The sequence below is a fragment of the Microtus oregoni genome, unplaced genomic scaffold (genome assembly GCF_018167655.1).
Source record: "Microtus oregoni isolate MIOR12 unplaced genomic scaffold, Mior012 000005F_ref0000423, whole genome shotgun sequence".
NCBI lineage: Eukaryota > Metazoa > Chordata > Mammalia > Rodentia > Cricetidae > Microtus > Microtus oregoni.
The window spans coordinates 37,153,943-37,179,155 of record NW_024543064.1 but is presented as its reverse complement, the minus strand read 5'-3'; the positions used below and the strand labels follow the sequence as shown (position 1 = coordinate 37,179,155).

Here is a 25,213-nt window from a genome sequence, read left to right as displayed (position 1 = left end):
GGGAAGTTATCCTTTCATCCACTATGTTTCGTCACAGGTGTAATGGGAGCTACAGGAGTCCTTGCTGTTGCACACTGTGTTGTCTTGTTCCTCCTACAGACAGTGGCGCTGCGTTCAGGTATGACTCTCTCACTTGCGCTTATGAGCATCGGCAATGTCAAGCATGCCAAGAAAAAAAAATCAAGGCATGGTACAAAGAACAGGGCATTTAAATCATTATCCCTAAATATAGAATGTAGCAATGAAGTGAAGACAGTCCAAGAGTATCCAGCTTAGAGGTACAAGTAATTATGACTAATCAGCAAATATTCTTTACTTGGGTTTGTTTCAGCTTCCAGGAATACAGTACAATCAAAGAGATAGAGTACTTATCTTGTGGACTCAATATTCAGACTGAAAGCACAAGACTTATTGATAAAACAGATATATATGAAAATCCATCCAATCTAAGAATAGAGTAGGGGGGAAAGATGAGAGAAGATAAAGCAGACTAAGGAAATGAGAATTTGACATTGTAGGGACATCTGTGCAAAGCACAAATAAATATAGATTACTTGAAGACATTAAAAAAGAAAATACTTAGACAATGAATAATATACAAGATGCAAAATACTGCAGCAAAGCTGATTGTCCAGCGGTAAATTTACTGATGCACATTTATTTGGGTTCCACCTGAATTGGACTCATTCTTGGTACCAGAAGCATTGTTTGATGACAAAAGATATCCAGTAATGGCTTTGTCTCCCTCATTATTGGGCGATTTCATTTGGATTACTTTCCAATATGCATGAAGCAACTTCAGTAATCTCCTACTGTACTGAGTTTCCATATGTCCCCTGAAATGGGCCTGTTTTGGCTGGCCCTCCCTGTATTATACCCATTTCCTTCCTCTTCACTCCCTGTCCCATTTGATCTTCCTATTGCATGTCTGCCCATCTGCAGATACATATTTTATTCACCCTTATGAGGGAAATACATCCTTTCTAACCCCTTCCTTTGTACCTAACCTCTGTAATTATACAGATAGTACTTTTCTTATTGCTTCCATTTTTAGTAACTGGGAATAAATAAGTTATTAACATTTTGTAGAAATTTCATTATATTTGTACTTTAGAACTCATTTGGACTATATGCAGAATCATGACTATGGCAAGAAAGTATGCTAATCCTACATCAAGCACTGTTAGGGATGCCAAAATGTCTTCCAGAGTGTCTGGATCATTCTGCATTGCTATCAACAACAACAACAACAAAAAAGTCATATGTCTTCACCTTTTGTGATCATTTTATGTTGTCAATGTTTTAGATTTCAATTATTTTAATAGTTGTTCATGGCCTTTCTTATTTTGTTTTACAATATTCTAATGGCACAATGTCAAGATAATTTTTATTTTTATTTGCTATAAAGGCTATTTTTGCTCTATTTTACTTTGCATCATGTGGAATAGTAGCTTTCAAGCTGAGTATTGCGATGAGTGACTCCATTTTACAGTGTAGCAGTTTGTTACATTCTGAGTTCACATGATGAGTCAAAATTACTGTACACATTTGTGCAAGTAAACAATCATAACCTCATTTCCTACCCAGTATGAATCACGAGGAGCAAAATTAGAAATAGTTTAATAATGCAAGTAAAGAAAATACACATATTAAGTTATCAGGGTGGATCTGGAACACCAGGGCACATAGTCATATCAAGACTATATCATAAACTGCAGTCCTGTTATTGAAAACACCAGACTAAGGGAAATGGTAACTCCCTCATCTGGGTCATATAGCAGATAGATTTGACACAAAGTGGAAACAGTACCAGCCACATTCTCATCAACAAATCTTATGCATGTACCACAAACACACCAGCTGTAGATTGCCTACTATCCCTGGAGCTTCAATTAAGTAAAATTTCCACTATGTGACATGGCCTACTCATATTGTCAATTTCTGACCCAGTCTTCCACTTTGTCTTGATTTATCTCGAATTCAGCCTGTCTTGGAGTGGCTCAGCATCTCCAATAGCTCCTTAAAGTCTTCTCTAACCATTTATAGTACTACTTTCTGCTTTAGTTTCAGTTAAGTAATTAGTAATTAAATTGCCTTCAGGATAAGCAAATTGACCTTACTTGAAGTATGGATGGATGTTTGAGAAAGAGTAGGAGAAGACAGAAGAGGGATTAACAAAGTCAATGATTACAACAAAAGTTGTAAATATTTTTACTACCTCATACTCCTATCTTTTGATTATTCTCCTTCACAGAGAGATTCACAGTGACTGGGTTGACTAAGCCAGTCTTGGCTCCATTGGGTGGAACCCTTGAACTCAGTTGTCAGTTGTCCCCACCACAAGATGCACAGCACATGGAGATTCGCTGGTTCAGGAACCGCTATACACAGCCTGTGCACCTGTACAGGGATGGTAAAGACCTGCATGGAGAAACCATCCTCAAGTATGTGGAGCGGACTGAACTGCTGAAAGGTGACATTGGAGAAGGGAAAGTGACACTCAGGATCTTTAACGTGACTGTTGATGATGATGGACCATACCGCTGTGTCTTCAAAGATGGAGAATTCTATGAAGAGCACATCACAGAGGTCAAGGTTACAGGTGGGCATGAATTTCTCTCAGACTTCTCTGTACATATGATTCAAAGCCTACCTATGGTTGAGTGGTTGGAAAATTATCAGACCTTGATTCTTATTGCATAGATTGATTGGCATGATGAATTCTCTGCAACTAGTTTTTTAACTGGATGACATGGAAGATCAAAAAATGAAAATTACTAGGGTTCAGAGATTGATTCTATCAGTAAGTAGTTTCTTATTATGCCTACATACATGGTTATATTTCTAACATATAATCAGATTCTTTTTAGGTTGTTTTATTATCCTTTCAAATATCTCTAACAACACTTCAGTAATTTTCCAAATGAACTGAATTTTTAAATTATGCTTCTTACTATAAAGTTAGGTGAGTATGGGAAAAGTGGCAGGGAAAAACATGATCAAAACTATTGCATGAAAATGTTCAATGAAAGAGAAAATATTCTTTTTACTAATAATGCTTGTTTTCATTTCTCTCCAGATTGATTCACTAACTACTTAGCACCCGATTGATTTTTCTAAGTTTCTTTAGAAAGATTTTAACTACAATAATCCCTATCCTCAGATGCAATACTATATGTGATGTGTGTGTGTGTGTGTGTGTGTGTGTGTGTGTAACTATATAGCATTTATGCTACTTTCATTACTTTGAATTATTCTGGATGAAAAGTAAAAGAAAGGAAAGGCCAGGGGGTTAATGGAAACTAGACAAATCCATAAGTGTATGCTCATATGTGTAGGATCCAGGTGATCAATCTTCATGGATGTCATGAGACACCTCTGCTGTCTAGAGCAGAGTCGCACATGTAGTTCATTTCCATGTTTTGTGTTCTACTGGGACAAAACGTTACTAATTGTAATTTTTAGTAGTTTTATGGGATAAACAAAAACTGTTGTAGCAAAGATCTGTAATGTTCTTGTATTTCAGGGACATTTTACTAGACAGAGCAATTTTGGTATGCTGCTTTAAATCTCCACGCATTCTCTTTGGCCTAAACATTACACAATCTTTCCCACTTCTCCATCACCTCTTCCTTTGTTTTAGTGGCAATGGGGGCTGCACTGTGTCATGCAGTATTCGCTCCAAATAGCTTTATCCCCAGTGTTCACAAACTATAAATTAGCTACTGTGAAAATACATAGAGAATCAGCTAGAATTTCAAAATTGTATTTATAATGAAACTAATTTTTATAATCTATTATGTTGACTCAAAATAACTAGTGACTATGAAAAATGAAGAAATTAAACTATAAATTCTAGAAGGGTGAAAAATCTTGATTTATGTTCCTCATAATTCAAGGATGTAAGTTATTTCTTCAACTTAGTAAATAGCCTAAAAAATATGTTTTAAATAAATTAAAAAACAAATAAAACAGGCCTTTCCTGAGCTGACTTAGTTTGAACAGGTTGCTGACTGTATATTATAGCATTTCTACCTGACTCTTCTATTTTCATGAGATTTTATGGAAACCTGCATCCTGGAGAGTATGAATATAAATAAATCTTTTGAAACTGGAATCAAAACCAAAAAGAGCTTTTATTTTTCTGTCCTTTCCTCTACCATTGATACCTAACAATATTGTTTTCCTCTCTTGTTATTCAACCAGTCACAAGCTCAGACATACAGATTCTTCTGCATCCCCCAAATACCAAAGGAGTGATGTTGGAGTGTCATTCAGGAGGCTGGTTCCCACTGCCACTTATGGAATGGAGAGACAGCACAGGAGAAATCATTCCAGAGACATCCAAATCCCACTCACAGGATGGAAACAAACTGTTCAACATGACAATGGCCCTTCTTATTAACACCAGCTCCCACTGGAATGTCACTTGTTACCTTCAAAACCGTCTAACTCAACAAGAAGAAAGCATAAATATTGTCCTATCAGGTAAAATCTGTATTTGTTCTTCAGTAACAGATATTGTTGCATATACTAATGTATCGCTCTTACTTGACTTGGCTGGCAATGTCTTGCATTCTCTTGGCCTTACTCGTCATCTAGTTTATTGTCTCTCTTACTCTCTTTGATGCGCACATTTTCTCAATTTATAACTGTGATAAAACATCATGATCATGAACTAGTTGCAGTAGGGGAAGGGTCTATTTGGATTACATTTCTACATATTAGTGCCGCATCATAGGAAGCAAGAGCAGGAGCCCAAAGTGGGAACTTGGAGTCAGGAACTAAAGTTCAGACCACAGAGGACACTGTTCATGAACTTGTTCTCCATGGCATTCTCAGTTTTCTTTCTTATACAACACCACAGAGAGCACTATCCACCCCCAGGGGCCTGGGTCCTATCAATTCAGTCATCAATCAAGAAATTGCCCCAGTCTCATGGTCATATGCTGATCAGATAGGGCAGGTCTTCAACTGGGGTTTCTTTTTCTCAGACGACTCTAATTTGTGTCAAGTCAACAATACTGACTGCCATATTGACATTAAAGTTTGTAAGGCTTGGTTTTTGAGCCCTTACTCGCTTCTGACTTCCTTTTGTCTCATGACTTTAGGTACCGACAGAATTCTCACTCTTCCTATGCTATAAATCCTCTCTCCTCTGCTCTCATCTGAAAAGTTATAAGCCAACCCATAAGATGGTATATTAAGAGCTAAACTCATGCTCACTCCCTCACTTGCTTAATTTCCTGCTTTTCAGTAGCATTCCATATTTTTAGTTTCTCAGGAACAAATCATTAAAGTCACATGTGACTTTCATTTTCTATCACATACATATATACAAAAAATAATGTTAGGTCTCCTTTTAGAAAATACCAGAGTCTCATTGTTACTAAAGTCCCAAGACAGACACTTGACTCAGGGTCCTAGACAGCTGATATCCCAATGATCCGAATTTTGCCATATATCCTTTAAAAAAGATATAAAAGCTGGTGATAAAAGAAGAAAGGACAATTTAATTTCACTCTAGTCACACACATGACTAAGGATGTTCTCTCTGTGACAATAAAAGCCTGAGATTATACAAATAGGAATGAAAAAAGATAGCATTGAGAGGTTTTTAACACCCCCTTGAATAATCTTCACACCAAAAATGTTCATATCTTGAAAGTTGAAGGGGCCACGGTCCACTCTTGTAAACCTGCCATCCTGGGTCTTTTTTTATTGATTTTATCAAGCTATACATTTTTTTCTGCTTCCTTCCATTCCTCTCCCCTCCCCGTCAACCCTCTCCCATGGTCCCCATGCTCCAAATTTACTCAGAAGATATTGTCTTTTTCTACTTCCCATGTATATTATACCCATGTATGTCTCTTTTGGGGTCCTCATTGTTGTCTGCAATACTGAGTCTTAGGATAAACTGAGTAATCAGAAAATCAAAAAAGAGTGAGTCAGAGAGACAAAATAATCAGATTAATAAGAGGATCCTCCTTCTTCATCATTTCGCACCACCTTTTCACTGCCATCTAAGCCCGAATTACACATTATGATTTAGAAATAGAACCCTGAAGCTCTTCTGTTTCTTATCTAGTTTATGGTGGTATTTCCTGACTTTAGGGATGGGATGAATTACTTAAAATATTGTCTGTGTTAAGTACCCAAATTGCTTCCTTTTTAGTTATAGTTAAACGTTGCCCGATTTTTTCAGTTATCAATACCCCTGTTACCTTGATGACATCACTTCTTAATGCTCCTATCCACCTAGTCTATTCGTATCTATGTAGATGAGCTCTGCCTTTAGATATTTCCTCTAGTTGTTTCTTCTTCCAGGATAATGCAAACTCAAATAACTTTCGTTATCTCCTTCAAGTCCATATTCAAATCTCACTTCCTCATAAGTATGACCTTGATGGCCAACCTGAAGCGTATGACCTGCCTGCCTCTATGCACCTGGGGGTCATGTTTCCTCACAAATTTGACCTTGCTTCTTTTCTTATTAGTACCATTTTAAGTATTGTGCAGCTGTATTATTATGCTATTTCTCTGTATCTATATCCTTTCCAGAAAAATCTCGTGGCGATTTTATACACCAACCCACCCAACTGCTTCAGATATTGGGTGCCACCTTGCAATTAAACAAATAAAATGTGATACTTTAAAGGAATTAAATAAAATCAAAAAGATATATTGTAAGCATGGATCAGTGTTGGTATCTATCCATGAAATTAGACATTCTTTTTAGAAGAGGTTTTTAAAAGAACTAAAGCCACCAATTTCATAGATCATATGTGTATGCACATATATGTTTATGTATATAAACATATGAAGATGAATGCTTAAAAGAAATCTCACACTAACTCAGAATTGAGAATAATAGAGGGTTATTTATTTAGGAATAGACTCACAAATCAATATCCTCTGCTGGAATGGAGAACTGCAACCAAATCCTGCAGCCGGAAAAGAGGTCGGAATGTGTGCTTTACATCAGCATAAGTAGTATAAGAGGTCACGTTCAAGTGGGCAGGTAACTTAAAGGCTACTGGTTGTAGGATTTCCTATAGCATATATATAATATATAGCACACATAATTGTGTATATAATTGATGTAAAATAAAATTGAAATTATTTGTTAATGTATTACACCTTCATTGAGTAACAAAATGTATATTTTATGATCTTATATGGTCTTTAAGTATTTATGAACTCTAAACAGTATGTTTTAAAGTAATTGAAATAAACACAAACTTTGGACTCTGTGCTATACTGTTAGGAAAAAGAAAATGTTTAATCATTGTTCCATTCATAGAACATTAAAAAATTAAGTTTGATGATAAAGGAAAGATCATAATCAAATTTAATCGTACAGGAATTTGTTAGTGCCTGACTGACAAGCCAGCGAAGTTCAATTTGGACCCTACTGGTGTAAAAGGCATGATAGTTTATCTTGGATAGGAACTAACCCTGGGAATTACATTCACAAAAGTAACAGTTCAATACACGTTTATTCCACTGTAAATGGAAGTTTCTGTCCCATCAAGTCCCACTGCCTTTCAGTCCCCAAAACACACAGAAGCTTATATTAATTATAAACTATTTGGCATATAATAAGCTCAGGCTTATTATTAACTAGCTCTTACATGTTAAAATAATCCATAATTCTAACCCATTTTGAGCCATATGGCTTGGCATATTTTCTCAGAAAGGCATTCACAACTTGGTTCCTCTCTATCTGACTTGTGACTACATCTCTGCTTTTTCTTTTTCCAAAATTCTCCTAGTCTGGTCATCCCACCTATACTTCCTGCCTGGCTATTGGCCAATCAGAATATTAGTAAGCCAACACAAGTGAAAAATCTTTACAGTGTACAAGAGTATTATCCCACAATATTCCACAAATAAAACACTCAAAATGCTTAAGGAGAATGCTTAATGATCTCTAAATGGCTTCATGCTAGACATAATGACATGTTTTAGATGGTGTAAAATTTTATCTGGGAAGAAAGACGCAATATTTCATATGAATAAGAAAAGGTACATTTGCACTTACTTAGGTCATGAGATATATTCGGAAACAATAGTCCCAAATCCAATGAGTACACTAAATACAGCATGATACATATCAAGGTAAATCAGACATGAGTACTTCATCATTGATTTATACCAACACTATTATTGTCCTTGGAAGCCAATATCTGAGCACTGGGGTCAATTTAGCTCTCCATTTTTCTTTTCTTTTTACCCGGGAAGCTTATGAGGCAGGATTGATGGGAAGAAATGAGAGAACTGCCCTCCACATACATTTTTCTCAAATTCACTCACACCTGGATTATTTTTACTCATGATCTGCTCTTTACCCAACTGTCATAACTCCATCTCCAAACTTCCATAATGTTGCAGGGTAGAAGAATCTAAATTGTAACAAATATTAAATAAATCACCATTGCTAAGTTTTTTCTTGAATTTATGTTTCAGGTGAACTGTTTGCATGGAAATGTGTTTGGATAGTAATTCTGTGTAAAATAACAATTTTGATGATAGTCTTCCTCATGACTTCCTATGTTCAGCAACATTTTATACATGGTAAGTAGGCTTGAGTGGCATTAAACAAAAGTGGAAGTAGAGGAAGAAGCTAAAGCTATTTTCATTGCTTCCAAAGCCTGTTTGCCTAGGTGGTTCTAAAACTTTTGGTCACATAATATATAGAACTTTATCCACATTTTGGTCCAACATTATTGCCTTTGTTAGTGGAGTTTCCACAATACTGTTCACAAAAGTTTGTGTTGCCTTTAAAGTAAGCGAGATGAAATATCATTTCTTACGTTGACATCCCAGTTGACTATGGAGCTCTAAAGATGTAACTAGTGTATGTCATCAACTCTGATGGAGGAAGACGTGTAGTATTAGAGTTATTGATCTTTGAGTTATCTGGACTCAAGGAAATAACTACTTACCCATGATCTTGCAAATAATAACAAGTAAACTAATTGGTTCCATAATTCCTTATGTGGAATCTTAGTTTTGTCATAAGTGTCCTGTTGAAGAGAATAAACTTTTGATTTTTGTCTACAAAGGAGAAATTGGGGAATAAACTTGCAACTTAAGGCTGATCAACCAGAGGGTGAGTCATCTTGTCCAGGCCAATCTCAATGTCAATACCTTTTCCCATATGATGTGGGATAATGAACTTCATTTCACTAGCAATATTTACATGCTCACTGTGGTGAATTATAAATCATGACATAGAGACTGAGATTTCTGAGAGTAGAGCATCCTTTGGGAAGGCTGTTTTTGGTGTGGACATCTCTCTTTACATGAAATCAGGGCTTAGACACGGCATCAAGTGATTGGATGTGACTTCTGAGTATAATACCCTTATTGCTGATAGCCTTCCATCTGACTTACTGTGTACAGCAACATCTCATACATGGTAAGGAGATTTGAGTGGTGTGGAACAAAAGTAGAAATAGGGGAAGTAACGAAAGCAATCCATTTGTTCCTTCACAAACCAGCCTTCCAAGAAAGTCCTAAACTCTTTAGACACATGTTACATAGGACCTTAACCACTTTTTGGTCCGACATTCTCAGCTTCTACTAGTGAAATTTCTCACAATACTGTTTACAAAAACTGTTGCTTTTACTTTAATCAGTTGATACAACTTTTCCCTACATTGGTTGAGATCCAAGTTGACCATGGATCTGTAAAGATGTAGCTAGTATATGTCATCACCCGTGCTAGTATAAAATGTTCAGTGCTAAATATTTGAAGTATCTGGACTCAAATTGATGTAGACTGTAGGAAGCTAACTCCAAGATCTGCTCCACAGTAACAAAGAGAAGACCTCAGACTGGGGCGGGCTTAGGGGAAAATTCGTTTTTTTATTTATTTTTTAATTTCATTTTACCTTCAATCAACAGTTCTCTTCCCATCTCTCCTCCCAGTCCCCCACCTTTCCCCCAGCCCAAACCGTCTACTTCTCCCAAAAAGTAAGGGCTCCCATGGGAAGACAATCAAGTCTGGCACATTAAGTTAGGACAGGACCAAGCCTTTCTCCCTGCATTAAGGCTGAGCATGGCATCCCGTCATAGGAAATGGGCTCTAACAGGCAAGCTCACTTACCAGAAATAGATCCTTGACCTACTGCAAGGGGCCCCTCAGGTAGTCCAAGCTTCACCACTGTCTCCCACGTATGGAGGGCCTAGTTTGATCCCATGGAGGCTCCACAGCTAACAGTCTAGAGTTTGTGAGTTCCTACAAGTTTGGTTCAGCTGTCTCTGTAGATTTCTCCATCATGATCTTATCTGAGGGCTGCTAGATTTTTCTATCGGAGGGGACACACATGATTTCTGCCAGTAACCTACACAAAGGAACAAGCACACACTATCCTGATGGTAACCTTCTCTTTTACATCATCTTAAATAACTCCTTTTCTTGAAAATCTCTCTACACAATTGCATTTCTTTACACATATACAATTTTCTCCTACATGGCCATACATTTCTGCACACAGTTACATCTATTTCAATTGGGTACACGTACAATTCTCTTCTACATTTCATATAAAGCTTCATCCTCCTTGCCTCTGCACAATTAAAAAAGTCTCCCCACAGCCACAGCTATACACTTCATTTACACAACTCTCTTACCATACAGCCCTTTCCAAATTCCTAGGCACAGCTCCTCCATATAGCAGCAGCTCTTCCGTACAGCTCTCTCTCACACTCACACACACACACACAGCCTTCTTCTACATTATTCACACATTGTTCACAAATAGTGGAAGTAACTAAAGCTATCTACTTGTCGCTTTACAAACCAGTATTCCCAAGAAGTTCTAAACTCTTTGGTCACATGTTACATGGGACCTTATTCTCTTTTTGGTCCAACATTGTTGGCTTTTGCTAATGAAGTTTCTCAAAACACTGTTTACAAGAGCTCATGCTTCCTTTACTTTAATAAAGTTGAAATCCCTTTTACCTATGTTGATTGACTTCCCAGTTGACCATGGAGCTCTAAAGATGTAACTAGTGTATGTCCTTAACTCTGCAGGAAGAAAACATGCAGTGCTAGAGTTAATCATCTTTGAGTTACTCACTTTGACTTACATATGATCTTGCAAGTAATCCCAAGTAAACTCCTTATGTGGAATCTTAATTCTGTCATGAGTGTCCTGTTGAAGATGATACACGTTTGATTTTTGTCTACACAGGAAAAGTTGGGGAGGAGACTTACAATTCCAGCGTGAAACTAAAGGCTGATCAATCTGAGCGTGACCATTCTGAGGGTAAGGCAACTTGTCCAGGCCAATCTCATTATCAATACCTTTTCTCATGTAATATGGGATGATGAGCTTCATTTCTGTAGTGACAGTTGCATGCTCACTTTGGTAAATTACAAATCATGAAACACAGACTGAGATATCTGAGAGTAGTGCATCCTTTGGGAAGAATGTTCTTGGTGTGGACATCTCTCTTTACATGGTATCAGGTGGAATTCCTCATTGGTGAATGGGATCTGCTTCATGTGATTATGGAGATGCATCTCAATTGCCTTGTAGACTGTGTATTGCAGTCTCTGAAGGAGCTCATACTATGTTCATAAGAGAACTCTGTCAGCAGCCAAGTGCCTCTGCTGTGAGTGGTAAGACATGAAATTGAGGCTCTTCTGTTTGCCTCAAGCAAAATTTCTCACATGAGTCAGGGATCATTATATAAAATGTCATAAGGATGTTGCTGTCCTTGACAATAGTCTCAAATCTGACAGCAAAAGAAAAACAAAAGGTGGGGGGGAGAATGAGAAGATATCAATGTGCAATTTCCACAGTTGGAAGGAGGGAACAAATAAGATCTTTGCTAAGGACTCTCCCTTGTAATAAAAAGCTTAGAAGCCACTGTAAAAATCAAATTATAAGGAAGAAAATAATAACAGTGAAGGAATATTCACATTAATCATGGTTTTCATTATCAAGAAAGGAAGACAATGAAATTATGATCAGCTAAAATCTAAATGGCTAAAATTGAAAACATTTTTGAAAAATGAGTATCTCAGAATCTGGATTGTGATGCTATGGGATACAAGAGCAGATGGAACCAATTTTGGTATCACAGTACTAGAGAAATAGTAATGTAACTATCCATCCTGCATAACCTGAGGTAATATAAGTCTAGATGGACTGACTCACAAGAGACAATGGGAACACTTAAGTGTCTCAAGCCAAGATTCCCACAAGTAGCAAGGACTGGAAGACAATAGAAGAAGGCTAAGCATTAGCAAGCAATTTAGTATACATGAGATATACACGTCAGTACCCAGAATACCAGATGGATTAGAACTTGTTTGCAGAAAATGTAATGAAAAAGTTAACTCATCACCTGGTATCTTCAATAGCTTTGCTATTCCCCATGGTGGGATATGATATTTGTGCAGTAGAAGAGGCTTTGACAGATTTGAATAATTTAAATAGGATTGTTAAATGGCTAATGCAATAAAGATATGATAAACAGGGGATATTATAGACTAAAGAATCAGCTTTATTCACTCACAGACAAATGTGACAACTGGAAAGGTAGGGGAGATTTTCACAGAATATCACATTCTATATACCAGTGATCTTCTAGAAGGATTTAAAGCCTGAGGAACAGTTCATTGAAGACACGGATCATAAAACAGCATTGGAATTATTAAGCTTGTCATAGAAATGGGTAATCCTCCTCTGCCAGAATACATGGTGTATGCTTCTCCCATGCAAATAAGTAAACCACAAGTGAGTATTTTCATCTATGATCTTTCAACCAAAACAGGGTTATGGTGTCAATTAAGAACTAGTCAGAGCCAGGGAGCAAGCTCCAGCAGTAGGCACAACAGGTTACATACCACTCCATTCCTCCTTAAATCTGAACCATGATGAGCATCATAAAATGGCACAGACTGTGATCCATCAAGGGTAGAAAGATCCACAGGATTCCAGCAAAAACAGCACCCCAGGATGTGGGGACAGATGGGTTATGGAATACGACTGGACTGTAGAGGGCTGATGGAGTGTCCCTCCTGTATATGCACAGATGGCTTCTGGAAGATGACTGGACTGTAGAGGGCTGATGGGGTGTCCCTCCTGTATACAACTAGACTGTAGAGGCTGATGGGTGTCCCTCCTGTATATGCACTTGCACCACCCTTGCTTTTTGTAATGAAATAATCAATATAAATGATGGAATCTTTTCGTGCACTATTTCATCCCAACTCCTGTTCTTTATTAGTGTTCTTTAGCTGTCCAAGAGCAATTGACTCTTGCTTGAAATTGGCAGTAGTGAGGTTTTAAAGACTTTGTCTTCCATCTGTAACAGAGATTTCAATGTGGAAGGCTAACTCACAAGAGTCCTAATGATTTGGAAAAGCATCTCTGAAAACAAAAGTTAGGGAGGTTTTTGTTGTTGTTGTTGTTGTTATTTGTTTCTTTGTTTTTCAAACCCCAGTAAAAAAGATACCGCTGGGAGCCAAAATGATGTTAAATTAAATTCTAATTGTTATAGGAAAACTAACTCTTTAGAAAGTCACTGAGATCAATGAAGTACTAATGCTTTGCAAACCACAAAAGACTTTTTTTTACTATTGTTTATTGTGCCTAAACTATATGATAGTGCCTATTGCTAAAGACATTGCACCCTATGGCTACAGAGCATAAAAATCAGGATAGGACAGAGATAGAAACTTCTTCCTTGACTGATGGCTTTTATAGCACCAGATGATACTATGTACACTAATATTGTTTTGATAAAGAATTGTGACGTGTCCACCAAATTGTATTTTAAACACAAATGTTTCTACCCATAGAGTACTTCAGCTATTAGAACATAGAGGGAAATTTCTCTTTTGCAGTCTCTGTGGAGACTCATAACTGGCCAAGTTCCTGAGAATCAGTGATTTTACCTATAACAGAGTGACTCAAATTTCAGCCATAATGAAAAAATAATAGACAATTATACAACTTTCTCCAAAGTTCAGAAAATGTCACAAGAGTGAATCAAGGGAGACAGAGATTGTATAGCTCTTTCTTTAACTAGAAATGTTTCTTCCTAGAGAGTGAATGAAGACTCATAACAGTTATGAAGCTAAGGAAACTCAAAAGCATCAGGAAGCTCATTTAATTACAAATCTCATGACTCTTATACTCACTATTGCTTACAAAATCGGTAAACAAATTCTAAGGAGAAGGTATTGTCTGTGGAAGTTTCTAGTGAGATAAACAAAGAACTCCAGGGAAAAAATTTTCATGACTCATCATTTATACTGGGAAGGATGTGATAATGTGGTATCTACGTAAGTTGGAGTTTTTTTCTGCTACAGAGAACAGAAATATCTTTGGTAGGGCACGAAGTAAATTTTAAATGAAATGATTCAGCAACACAAATATCACCATTTTCCTCATTTGTGGACTGTAGAGTTTACGTAGTACCAGAAACATTTTAAATGTGTGTGAGACAAATGTAAAAATAAGATTGTCTGGGGGAGGGATCCTAAATTGAGGGGAAGACAAAAAATTTGTGTGAGGAACAATACATCCAAAGGTTATAACATATCATAAAGAAATTATCTCAAAGAAATTCATCAGTAAATGTGAAGAACATGTGTCAATAAAATTGTAATTATCAAACTCATGTTTATTTTTTGGCATAATTTTGTCTCTTAAGAACACATTCAGATCCTCTAAATCTCCTCCAAGGGATGCAATGTATCAATCACCTAAAGATTTGGGAAATGAGTATTTGTTCATTTCTCTGAAGTATCTGCGTTTCTTCTTTTAGGTGTCTAGCTGTCCTTCTGAACCCTCAATCTGGCTGAAACAGCTGCCATTTTCAGCCTCTGTTTGGTGGCACATAAGAAGGGCACACTCATCTGAAAGCTACAAATTCACAACTCTCTCTATGCTAGATAGCACCCTGTAGAGATCAGTTTTCTCGTCAGCTTTCTTAGTGACACTATCCAAGATTTTTACGTCTTTCTTTGCCAATAAGCGGTGGAGAGAAAGAGGGGCAGAGAGAAAAGGAGAATGGACATCAGCATGGAAGAAATCTTTTACAACCTCAAAGTCTTCTCCCAGTGACACACCTTCTCAACAAGACTACAACTCTTAATTCTTCCAGAAAATTTCAACAATTGAGGACCAATATATGTGAGCCTATATGGGGGTCATTCTCATTCAAACCACAGAGACTATACCTCTCTGGTAGAAAAATGGAAACTACATATGGTAGTGAGCTCTCACATTATAGAAATTGGGGTCTCTTAGACAGTTAAGAAGTCTTCAGACCCATCCTCCTTTCAGCCTCTTTCAAACCCATAAAAAATGACAATGAGGAAGTCATAACTCTTTCTCTTGCTCTCTTAATGATGCCAGCTGATGAGGAGTGAGATAGAGTAAAGGGGAGCGAGTTTACTCAGGGTCTGCCTAGTCTCAATCCCAAATCTGCACCCCTTAAAAACTGCTGTCCCTTTTACTCCTGTTCTCTTACTTTCTAATCCTAAATCTTCCCATCTTCTATGAATACAAAGAGAAAGCATTAAAAACTCATCCTTACACTTGTATCCTGACATTCCATTTTCTACTGACTTCCACATTGCCTTGGAAATGGTCCATTTAGAAAGGGAAGTGAAAATTATATTATAATTTCAAAAAATTAAAAGAAAGAATTTAAAATGCTACTTTAAAATAATACATATACACAGACACAATAGCTCTTGCTTTTGTGATTCATTTTTTCCAATGTAGTGTGCCTTTATCAAATGTCAAGTGATAATAACATTATGGTTTTTTCTTTAGGTTTCTGCTCTGGGAGATTTTATCATAGGTTAAAGGGCTTAGTGGTGTTCTTCACTTCCATGTCTACAATCATAGGAATTGTGCTCATTTTGTATCTAACACAAAGAGGTATGTAAGCAAGAGTTGGTGCCATCCTGTAAGAGTCTTCTTCCAACTGCCCATTAAAACACTTAACAAAAGAAGAGTAATTGTTGCTTGAATTATAGGGTTACTAAATAGGTCATGAGAACACATGGCACAGAATATGATTCCAGAGCACTGAATTTCATAGACTTAATAGTAGATGCAACTGGTTATTCTGCTCCAAGAGAAAGAATTTCTTTCAAATTCATAGTGGAAAAAAATCAACAGTCAACATTATCTAATAAATTATTTTTATTGATTTATACTTTTAGCATAAAGGAAGTAATAATTCAGTCTCTTAAACTTTTTGTCTTTTTAAATTTTATTTATGTATATGGATGTTTTACCTTTATACCTAGTGCCCATGGTAGCCAGAAGATGGTATTAGATTCACCAAATGGTTAGTAGCCTAGGTCCTCTGAACGAGCTTTCAGTGCTTTTAACTGCTCAGCCATATTACTAGCTCCAGTGTCTTAAACTTGTTAAGACCAAACCTGTTAAAATTCCAGCTTTAAAGTAACAGGAACTTGTGGGGCTCCATTTATAGCTGAAAAGCTATTAGCAGCTAATGGGTCCTGAGGTAGAAAGAGTTTTGTGGGAAGTGTGGCCATTGGTAGGTTGCTTGTGCCTCAGTGTATGACCACACACCCTGTGCATGGGCAACACACATTAAGCTCATTGGTTTGTCAGAAATAAAAGGAAGATATGAAGCTGGGATGGAAATGTATTAGAGAGCTCAGAGTGGATATGTGGAGTGAGAGTGAGGTGAGTGGATGTGATCACACGACTATGTAACATGGTATCAAATATGAACCTTCCTAAAGCCAGAGAATTAAATATGACTTCGACTTAGGTAGGCATGGAAACTCCAAATAGCATTATGGAAGCCTTTTCAACCTCCCTCTGCTCTTCTACCTCCTTCTTCTATTTCGTTCCAATGCAGCCCCAAAACTAGAATTTCTCTTTTCCAAATTGGATCAGGATCCTAGTTACTTCCTTCCCAAACATGGAAACCCTGCTCTACCTTCCACACCTTTGTTTTTCATAGCTGGACAGACAGAGATTCTCTTGCCTACTTTTGGCAGTAGTCCATAAGGACTTCATCTCGGAAAATATCCATACTACCTCAGGGAGGAAAAAAGAGAAGTCCTAAACAGGCCAAACTGGCACACCCTGTTGGGTTTGTTCTTCTGTCCTATCATATGTCTGCATAGCTGTTCATCTTTATCAAACTGGCATGCAAAAGTGGATATTCATCCTGAGTCATGGGTCTTCATTCTAAAGGGTGCTCTATCATATAGAACTTTGAGGAAATCTATCTGGTATTCTTTTCTCCTATAAATCTGTGACTTCCAGTTTCCTTTCAGAACTAGCCACAAACCTGAGGAAGGACAAGGAAATTTTCCTCACTTGAAGTATTTCAGAAGAATGCAATAGATGAATCTCTATGCCAAATATTGGAGGGTGTATCTGTGGGTGGATGGGGAGAAGGCAAACTTCCCTCTTCACACAGATCTAGACTGTCAATGAGTGGGTCTTGAGAAGATTTCCTGGTGGGACATAAAATGGTACAGATGGGTGTCAGGGAAGATATATAGCAGCTGAAATGTGAAGACAGAGGGAAAGATGAGGATGGAGAGACAATGCTTCCTAGGGGATGTGATACATGAGAATTGTGAGATCTCTTCCATTTCACAGATCCTGATCATCTAAGGATTTTCTGTTTCATTATACTGTATATTGGCCTGAACTCTTAAGGATATTTAGCCCTAAATAAAACAGATAGAAACCTAATCAATTCATATGTTCTTCAGACAGACTTGTAAGGACAAAAGTCATGTGCTTGAGGAAAATAACCTCTTCCAGGATTAACAAAAACAGGTTCATCTCCAAAATCAAGTATGTCAAATTTCTCCTATATTGTTCTTGCACATATATGAAGCATGGAGCAACAGGAACCTGGAGAGCAAAGCTACCTTTAAGGTGTGATCTAGCCTTCTTCTTGGTTGCAACTGTCCTGATCCTTTTCTCTTTTCCCAGTTCAAGTTTCAGATCCACACTTTGAATTGGACACTTTGTGGTTAGAAGATATTAGTGTCGTCATGTGCGTGATGATAGTGTTCATCTTCAAGCTTGTTTTATTTATTTACTTCAGATTGGAAGGTAAATATCCTGGGAATGGTGGCAACTCAGAAGATCTAGTTATGTGGCCTATGCTCAGATGTCTAGAAGGTGACCTTTCTGGTCCTTCTGTCTTAGTAACTATAAGAAAATCCCAAAGAAAGACTGATATACAATAGCCTCCTTCTTGGGACTACTGTGGTTTCCCTTCTATGAGTATTGGTGCCTCATGCATTAATGTCTGTCCAAGCTCTTACTGAACAATTATAATAAAGCTTCCTGGTACTGTTGTGAAGGCAGTTATTAAATTCACACATTCTGCAAATCCTCTGTTTACCTGAATTCTTTTCAAGAGATGCATGAGTTTTTAAAATTCGATCTCTGACATTTTGAACTGAAAATTTAATGGGTAAATTAAACACACATTCATTTAAATTTTAATAGTCTTTTAAAGATTTTTTTATTTATTATATATACAGTGTTCTGTCTATCTGTATGCTTGCTGCCCAGAAGAGGGCACCAAATCTCACTACAGATGGCTGTGAGCCACCATGTGGTTGCTGGGAATTGAACTCGGGACCTCTGGAAGAGCAGTCAGTGCTCTTAACCTCTGAGCCATCTCTCCAGCCCCAAGCCATCACTCCAGCCCCAAGCCATCTCTCCAGCCCCTTTAATAGTTTTTTTAAGACCATGTAAATGTCACTAAGAACCAGACCAGCAACGTTTATAAACTGCTCATGAAAGTTAAATATTTGAAGCATCTAACTCATGTCTAAAATGAAAAGGCATGTCTTTATTGTGAAAACATATTTTCCATATGAACATCAATGAGAGAATAGAATTGATAACCCAAGAAGAAAAACTTCCATAATCAATTCTTTTGACTTGTCAATAACATACAGTCCTAAAATATTTCAGTAAAAGTGTATGCACATGGGGCTGGAGAGTTGACTTAGCAGTCAAGAGCACTAGGAAAACCAGGAATGCTAAACACACAGTCTTGTCTCTTCAAAAGTATTACTATTTTCTGCCTAAAAGTTTGGGAACTGAAGTGATTAACTCAATTAGCCTGGTGACCTCTGCTGGGTGGCCCAGTTACAGCACCTGCCCCAAGATTCTTATCTTGAGCCTATTTGTCTCAGTCAATTTAAAGTGCTGTCTTTCCTAGACCCTTACCTTGAGCTTTGTTTACCTTGAACCTACTTCATTAATTTACAGAAACTATCTTTATGAAAGATGTCATTTGTAGTTTTGAAGTAATAAGGGCGGCGGCGGGGCTGCGTCCCCAACACCCCAGCCGCCTGCCCAGCTAGCTCAGTCGGTAGAGCGTGAGACTCTTAATCTCAGGGTCGTGGGTTCGGGCCCCACGTTGGGCGCCATATGAAGTAATAAGGGCGGCGGCGGGGCTGCGTCTCCAACACCCCAGCCGCCTGCCCGGCTAGCTTATGCCCCAAAATAATTACACGGACACCGTATTCTTTTAATCACTGCTTGGCCCATTCTCTTCTAGGCTAATTCTCACATATTAATTTAGCCCATTTCTAATCATCTGTGTATGGCACCCCAAGGTGCGCTTACCAGGAAGATTCTAGCCTATGTCCATCCTGGGTCGGACCTTCAGCGCGTGTGTCTGCCAGGGAGCAGGGCATGACGTCTCTGCTGAGGCGTCTGCTCCTGAGAGGAGAGCTTTTGAGTCTCTCAGCTCACTTCCTCTTCCTCCCAGCGTTCTGTCTGTTTACTCCTCCCACCTATCCTCTAACCAATAAAATGGGCCAGGGCAGTTCCTTTATTAGCCAATGACCTTCCTCCATCATAGTTTACAAGAATTTTGATGCAATTGTGTAATTAATGCTCAGTGTGCACATGGAATTCAGTTAAAAATCACTGGGAAATTTTTTAAAAATTTTTGCTTTCCTAACACACACCTGAAATAAACTCTGGTCTTACACTCTTGAAGTTTCAAACAATACCCTCTACTGAGTCTTGTTGAGTCAAACTACCTTCTTTTCTCACCCAGATCATCATTCTACATGCCATGATGTTAGAGATCCCTCCCCAAAAACTGATGTGCAAAGTGAGGAACTCAACCCTCAGAAGAGTTAAGAATTTTTTTCTTACAAAGAAGCAGGGAGTGGGAGTTTGTTCTCTCCCCCAAGGGATTGCAATCACAAATGAGAGAGTAAAATGGTTTCTTCTCTGTCCTTTGAGAAAAAGCATTTTAAACAATTATTGAAGTATTTGTTAAGATCCAGAAGAGCAAAATAAGCAAAACAACATTTCTGCAACTTTGTGAAATCCAACCCTTGGTTTCCTAAGTAAGCAGCCATAGGTATTGTTAATTGAAGCACATAGGAGCTAATGTGAAGAGAGCCCATGAAAGGCGAGATAAAATCCCTGTCAATTATTTTGCAAGATGGAGCACAGTACTTTATGCTCAGACCCTCCCAGGAAGATCATTTTGAGAGAGAGAATTCTCTGCGGGACATATCTTGGCAAGTCCTGACTGGGCATCCTTTCCAATGCTCAGGTTCAGACAAACGAGGTCTGTAAAGAACCCTGAGTCCCATGAAGGTGCAGGTGAGGCTCCATAAGCCCCACCTGTGCTCCAAGGCTCAGCTGCCTCAGTGCTTAGATTTTGTTTTCCCACACAGCAAGAATAACACAGTATAGGTTGATCAACAGCCCCTTCATGGAGAAAAGTTAAAAGAGTCCCAACATCTAGTACAGGAAGAATTGTAACTAGGACATATAGAACCTACAGCCAGTCCTTGAAATTCTCCCTATTTTTGTAATTCATAAGTAGGTAAAAATTTTTTCTGTGGTTATTTCTCATGTAATTCTGAATATCCTTTTACCTGGTAGGAGAGTCTTCTTGAACTCAAAATTAAAATTTCCCTAAAATTCAAAAATCCTAAGTATTATTTAAAGCCTTAAACTTAAACCTTTAGAAATTAATGACCATTGTTAATTAAGTAGGTTTTATTTGTTGTTTTAGTTTTGTGTTTTCCTTTGGTCTGACATGAACAATCAGACCATGACAGAGAGAAAGTTGGAGGAGATTCATGAGCGCCTTTGCGGTACTGAAGGCTTATTTCACACAGTATTCGAAGCTTCTAATGCATAATTAGTGGGTGGTTCTCACATCAACATAGTATCTGTACCTAGGGCTGTCTGTGTCTGTGACTTCTCTACTGTTAACGTGTGTAGTGACCCATGCTTGGAGTGCGCTACAGGCATGCACAGTGCCACTTCCCAGTTCGTCTGCTGCAGAACACTGCCCCACACTTGGCATGGTGCCCTAGGAGCTCTAGGAAAATACCATAGTGTCTCATGTAAAACTCGACTTTGTCAAATTTTAAACTTTTTGTATCGGCGTAAATAAATGCAATGCCGATATTAAAGAATATTTACCACTTTAATGATAAACTTATAGAACGTAGATTCCCAGGTTGCCCAGGAGGTAGGAAAGGAAAAAAGGGCGGAGGCACCTCCCACACGCCCATTTATCAGTATGCATTCGCCGGAGGCAAACCCGCCTCCTCAAGGGGCTGGCTTAATCCTACATCTCCCCCTTTTGTCTAAATAAGACAGAACTAAACCAAATATAACTATAAACAATAATAACAAATGATAAATATAACAAACAATATTGAGAACAAAAGTTTTGCTAAACATTCTATCTCAAGGAATCTAAATAATGTAGAGAGTAACTACAATTAAATAATCATCAACTCCATCAAAGATCTGAGAAGGGAATAAGTATTACTTAAGAAATGAGAGATATCTAAAATGTGCAACAAATGGCAGAGACAACTGACTACCTGGGCAATCATGCAAAGTCTCGTTTGCAATGTTGAGTCAACCAACTTTGGCTAAGGCCTAACATAACTGACATAACATTATCAAATGCAAGGAACTTTCTTAGAATTATCCTACCCTGTCTTGGCAAGATAAGACAATCCTGTTTCATATCTTAGTCAGTAGTTGAGGTATGGGCTTTTCTTAACCCAAAGCCCAGTTCTGCCAAGAAGACAAGCTCCCAGTGGAGTGTCTTTGGTGCTCAATGATCTCTCGGGAGTAGAGTGGTGTTGCCAGGAGTAATTGTGTCTCATTGGCACAGAATTCTAGGTTAGATTAAAGACCATTTTCTACAGCTCTTCAAAGAGGCTGAAGATTATACTATCTATACTAAAAATAATCTCTATGTATCTAAAAGACCTGATTAACCTAAAAATAAATATGACAAACATATAATTCTCAATACCTATCTAATTTGAAAACTAAGAGAATAAACAACTGTGCAATATATGAAGACAATGATCTTCACCTGTAAACAATGTCATTACATATCAAAATGTAAACAATGTTATTACAGAAATAGTACCAGAGTTAAAAATGTACATTGTGATATGATAGATGTATCCATACAATATAAGCATACTCTTATACAAAAATAGAGGTAGGAACACTCACATTCAATATTCAATATATCAATATATAAGAAACAGTACCAATATAATTTTCTAAAAACAGTAAATCACAAATACCAATCATCCCATCAAACCAGTTAATCCCCCCTTTTTTTGAATATACCCCTAATTCCATACAATATCTCCCCATCCCCTCAACCCTAAACCAACCAGTAAATGATGTCCCTAACCCTGTGGGCAAACTCTGTTGGGAGAGGGGACGTCGTCCTCTAAGATTGCTTCTAGCTGACATGGGGGCGACGTTCTTCTTAGGGGCCCCTGTGAAAGCAAATGATGGTAAAATTCCCAAATTAACCTTTGACCTAAGAAAATTATAACTAGTTTCTGAGCGTTTTGAGAAGGTCTGGCCAGAGTGTTGTCAAAAATGTGCATCATTCGAAATTGTCTCCTGCAGTTGGTACCAAAAAACAGGTCTAATATTAGCGCTTAAAAAAAAAAATTCATGACGTCATAAAAACCAGATTGAGTTGATGTTGTGGGGCCCCATCTTCATCCTGGAAACTTCAAAGATTACTGTAGGAAAATATGTTGCTTGTTATGAGAAATTAAAACATTAACAACAAGGACATTACTGACATATAAAGAAAGACACAGATATGAGGAAAGGCAAAGAAAGTTTATCAAGTATAAAATTATTGTTATTCTGTCCCATTTCATGGCTCCTGACCTGAGACAGAAACTCTGAAATATCTCTTATTAACAGGCTTGGAATTGAAGAGGCACTGAGCCATAGTCCAACTCCAAAACCAGCTCTACACATTTATAAAGAAGTGTTCAATAAAACATATAAATATATATAAAAAAATCAATACTTACAGTATGTATCGAATTTTATTGTTGATACTTAGTGGGTCGTAACTATTTTCCATCCATCAGTAATTAAATATTCAGGGTCCCTTAAATTCTTTGAAGATGAGTATTTTCCTGTGGAGATAAGAAAAGAACCCTGCCCCCAACCGATCTGATAAATAGCAATTGGGCCAGAAAGGGAACAGAGAGAAAAGCCATCAACGTGAACAAATCAAAGGGATGCCAGCGTGTTTGAACCGGCTCGCAGGGCCGCTGTCATGTGACCCGAGCTCCAGCGGAGGTGGGAGGGGAACAGAGACTGATCACGCTGTTACAGAGGCACTGCAGATTCCAAACCGCTGGGGAGTGCTAGCTCTCCCGTCCCGCTTGATTCTCTAGCAAGCACCAGGAAAGATCAAGTCGCTCAGAATCTCAGCTGCTTCTGCAGCCAGTTTGCGCATCCAGGGAGACCTCCGGGCGAAGTGCCGCTGGGAGCGGTAGCCCAATTTGGGGTGGGTAACTGCAAAGCCCCATGGGGCGGGCACCAAATGTATCGATGTAAATAAATGCAATGCAGATATTAAAGAATATTTACCACTTTAATGATAAAGTTACAGAACCTAGGTTCCCGCGTTGCCCAGGAGGTAGGAAAGGAAAAAAGGGCGGAGTCGCCTCCTGTGTGTCCATTCATCGGTACACATTTGCCCAAGGCAAACCCGCCTCCTCAAGGGGCTGGCTTAACAGTACAACTTTTTTTTTTTGATTCCAATTACAACTAAATATTGACTGTTGTCAAGGTTTCTGTCCTTCCCAGTTCCCACAGTCATTAGGTCCCAAAAAAAATCACACAGAGGTCTACATTAGTTATAAACTGATTGGACCATTAGCTTGGGGTTCTTATTAACTCTTAGAACATATATTAGCCCCACTATTCTTGTCTATGTTAGCCACCTGGCTCAGTACCCTATTTAGCAAGGCAATATCTTGTTTGCTTTGTGGCCAGATCATGACAGCATACCAAGCTCTCCTCTTCCCAGAATTCTCCTGTTCTCCTTGATCTGCCTCTACTTCCTGTCTGGTTGTCCCACCTATACTTCCTGCCTGGCTACTGGCCAATCAGAAATTATTTAAAATATAATTTAAAGAATACAGACCATTGTCCCACACCAATTGACAATGATCCCGATTGTACTAAAAAATGCTTTAAATATTTTGTAGTTTGTAAGATATTAATTATGTTACTGAAACCCCCTATAGTCCACAGGATCAAGCTATTGTGGAATGACACCAACAAATATTTAAATTACAGATTTTAAAAATAAAGAGATGTTATATACATGCACCTAAATCCCTAATACTATACTACATTTTGCTATGCTATCTTTAATTGTTTTCACTTTAAAGGATAATACTTTTTCTGCTGCCTAAAAGCATTTTTCCCTAAAGGAAATGCAACCTAAAGTGCATGGTAAATGAAAAGATCTAAAAACTAATCAGTGGAAAGGGCCTGATGTTTTTGTAACATCAGGGTAAAGTTATATTTGTTTCTTTCCAGAAAGTGAATAAAGTTCCCAATGTTTCCTGTTTCAACACATCCAATGTGGACGACATCCCAGAGCATCTGAACAAGGACAGTTAATTCATTGGAGGAAATGTTTCAAGAGGAAGATGAAGCCAATAACTTTGGGGAAACAACCAGACTTTAACTTATCAAGCCGAGAACTTGGAGAAACAATGAGGACACAATAATATGGCTTTCCTTATTTCTTGGCCCTCTGTTAACTATTCTTATAATTCGCTTATGACTGCCTATGTTAGTTAAAATGGCCATGCATGCGAGCATTTAACTTTGGCCTCTATTACAGCCAGGATTTTTCC

The 25,213-nt window shown here is 37.9% G+C and overlaps 1 protein-coding gene across 1 annotated transcript; it reads left to right on the top strand.

Annotated features, from left to right (window-relative positions):
• Positions 1-42: 42 nt before the first annotated feature.
• On the top strand, positions 43-24,974 carry LOC121447865 (selection and upkeep of intraepithelial T-cells protein 2-like). The gene is made up of 8 exons (XM_041651140.1): positions 43-118; positions 2,255-2,602; positions 4,207-4,488; positions 8,470-8,577; positions 15,813-15,920; positions 17,976-18,167; positions 23,735-23,847; positions 24,891-24,974. The coding sequence occupies exons 1-8, from the start codon at positions 43-45 to the stop codon at positions 24,972-24,974; spliced, it is 1,311 nt and encodes a 436-aa protein (XP_041507074.1).
• The last annotated feature ends 239 nt before the right edge of the window (positions 24,975-25,213 follow it).

Bases quoted from the DNA above. Each gene is read 5' to 3' on its own strand.
- LOC121447865 (XM_041651140.1), top strand. From the start codon at position 43: ATGGGAGCTACAGGAGTCCTTGCTGTTGCACACTGTGTTGTCTTGTTC. The intron at 2,603-4,206 runs GTGGGCATGAAT...TTATTCAACCAG, and splicing joins CACAGAGGTCAAGGTTACAG to TCACAAGCTCAGACATACAG. The intron at 18,168-23,734 runs GTGACCTTTCTG...TTGATTCTCTAG, and splicing joins TATGCTCAGATGTCTAGAAG to CAAGCACCAGGAAAGATCAA.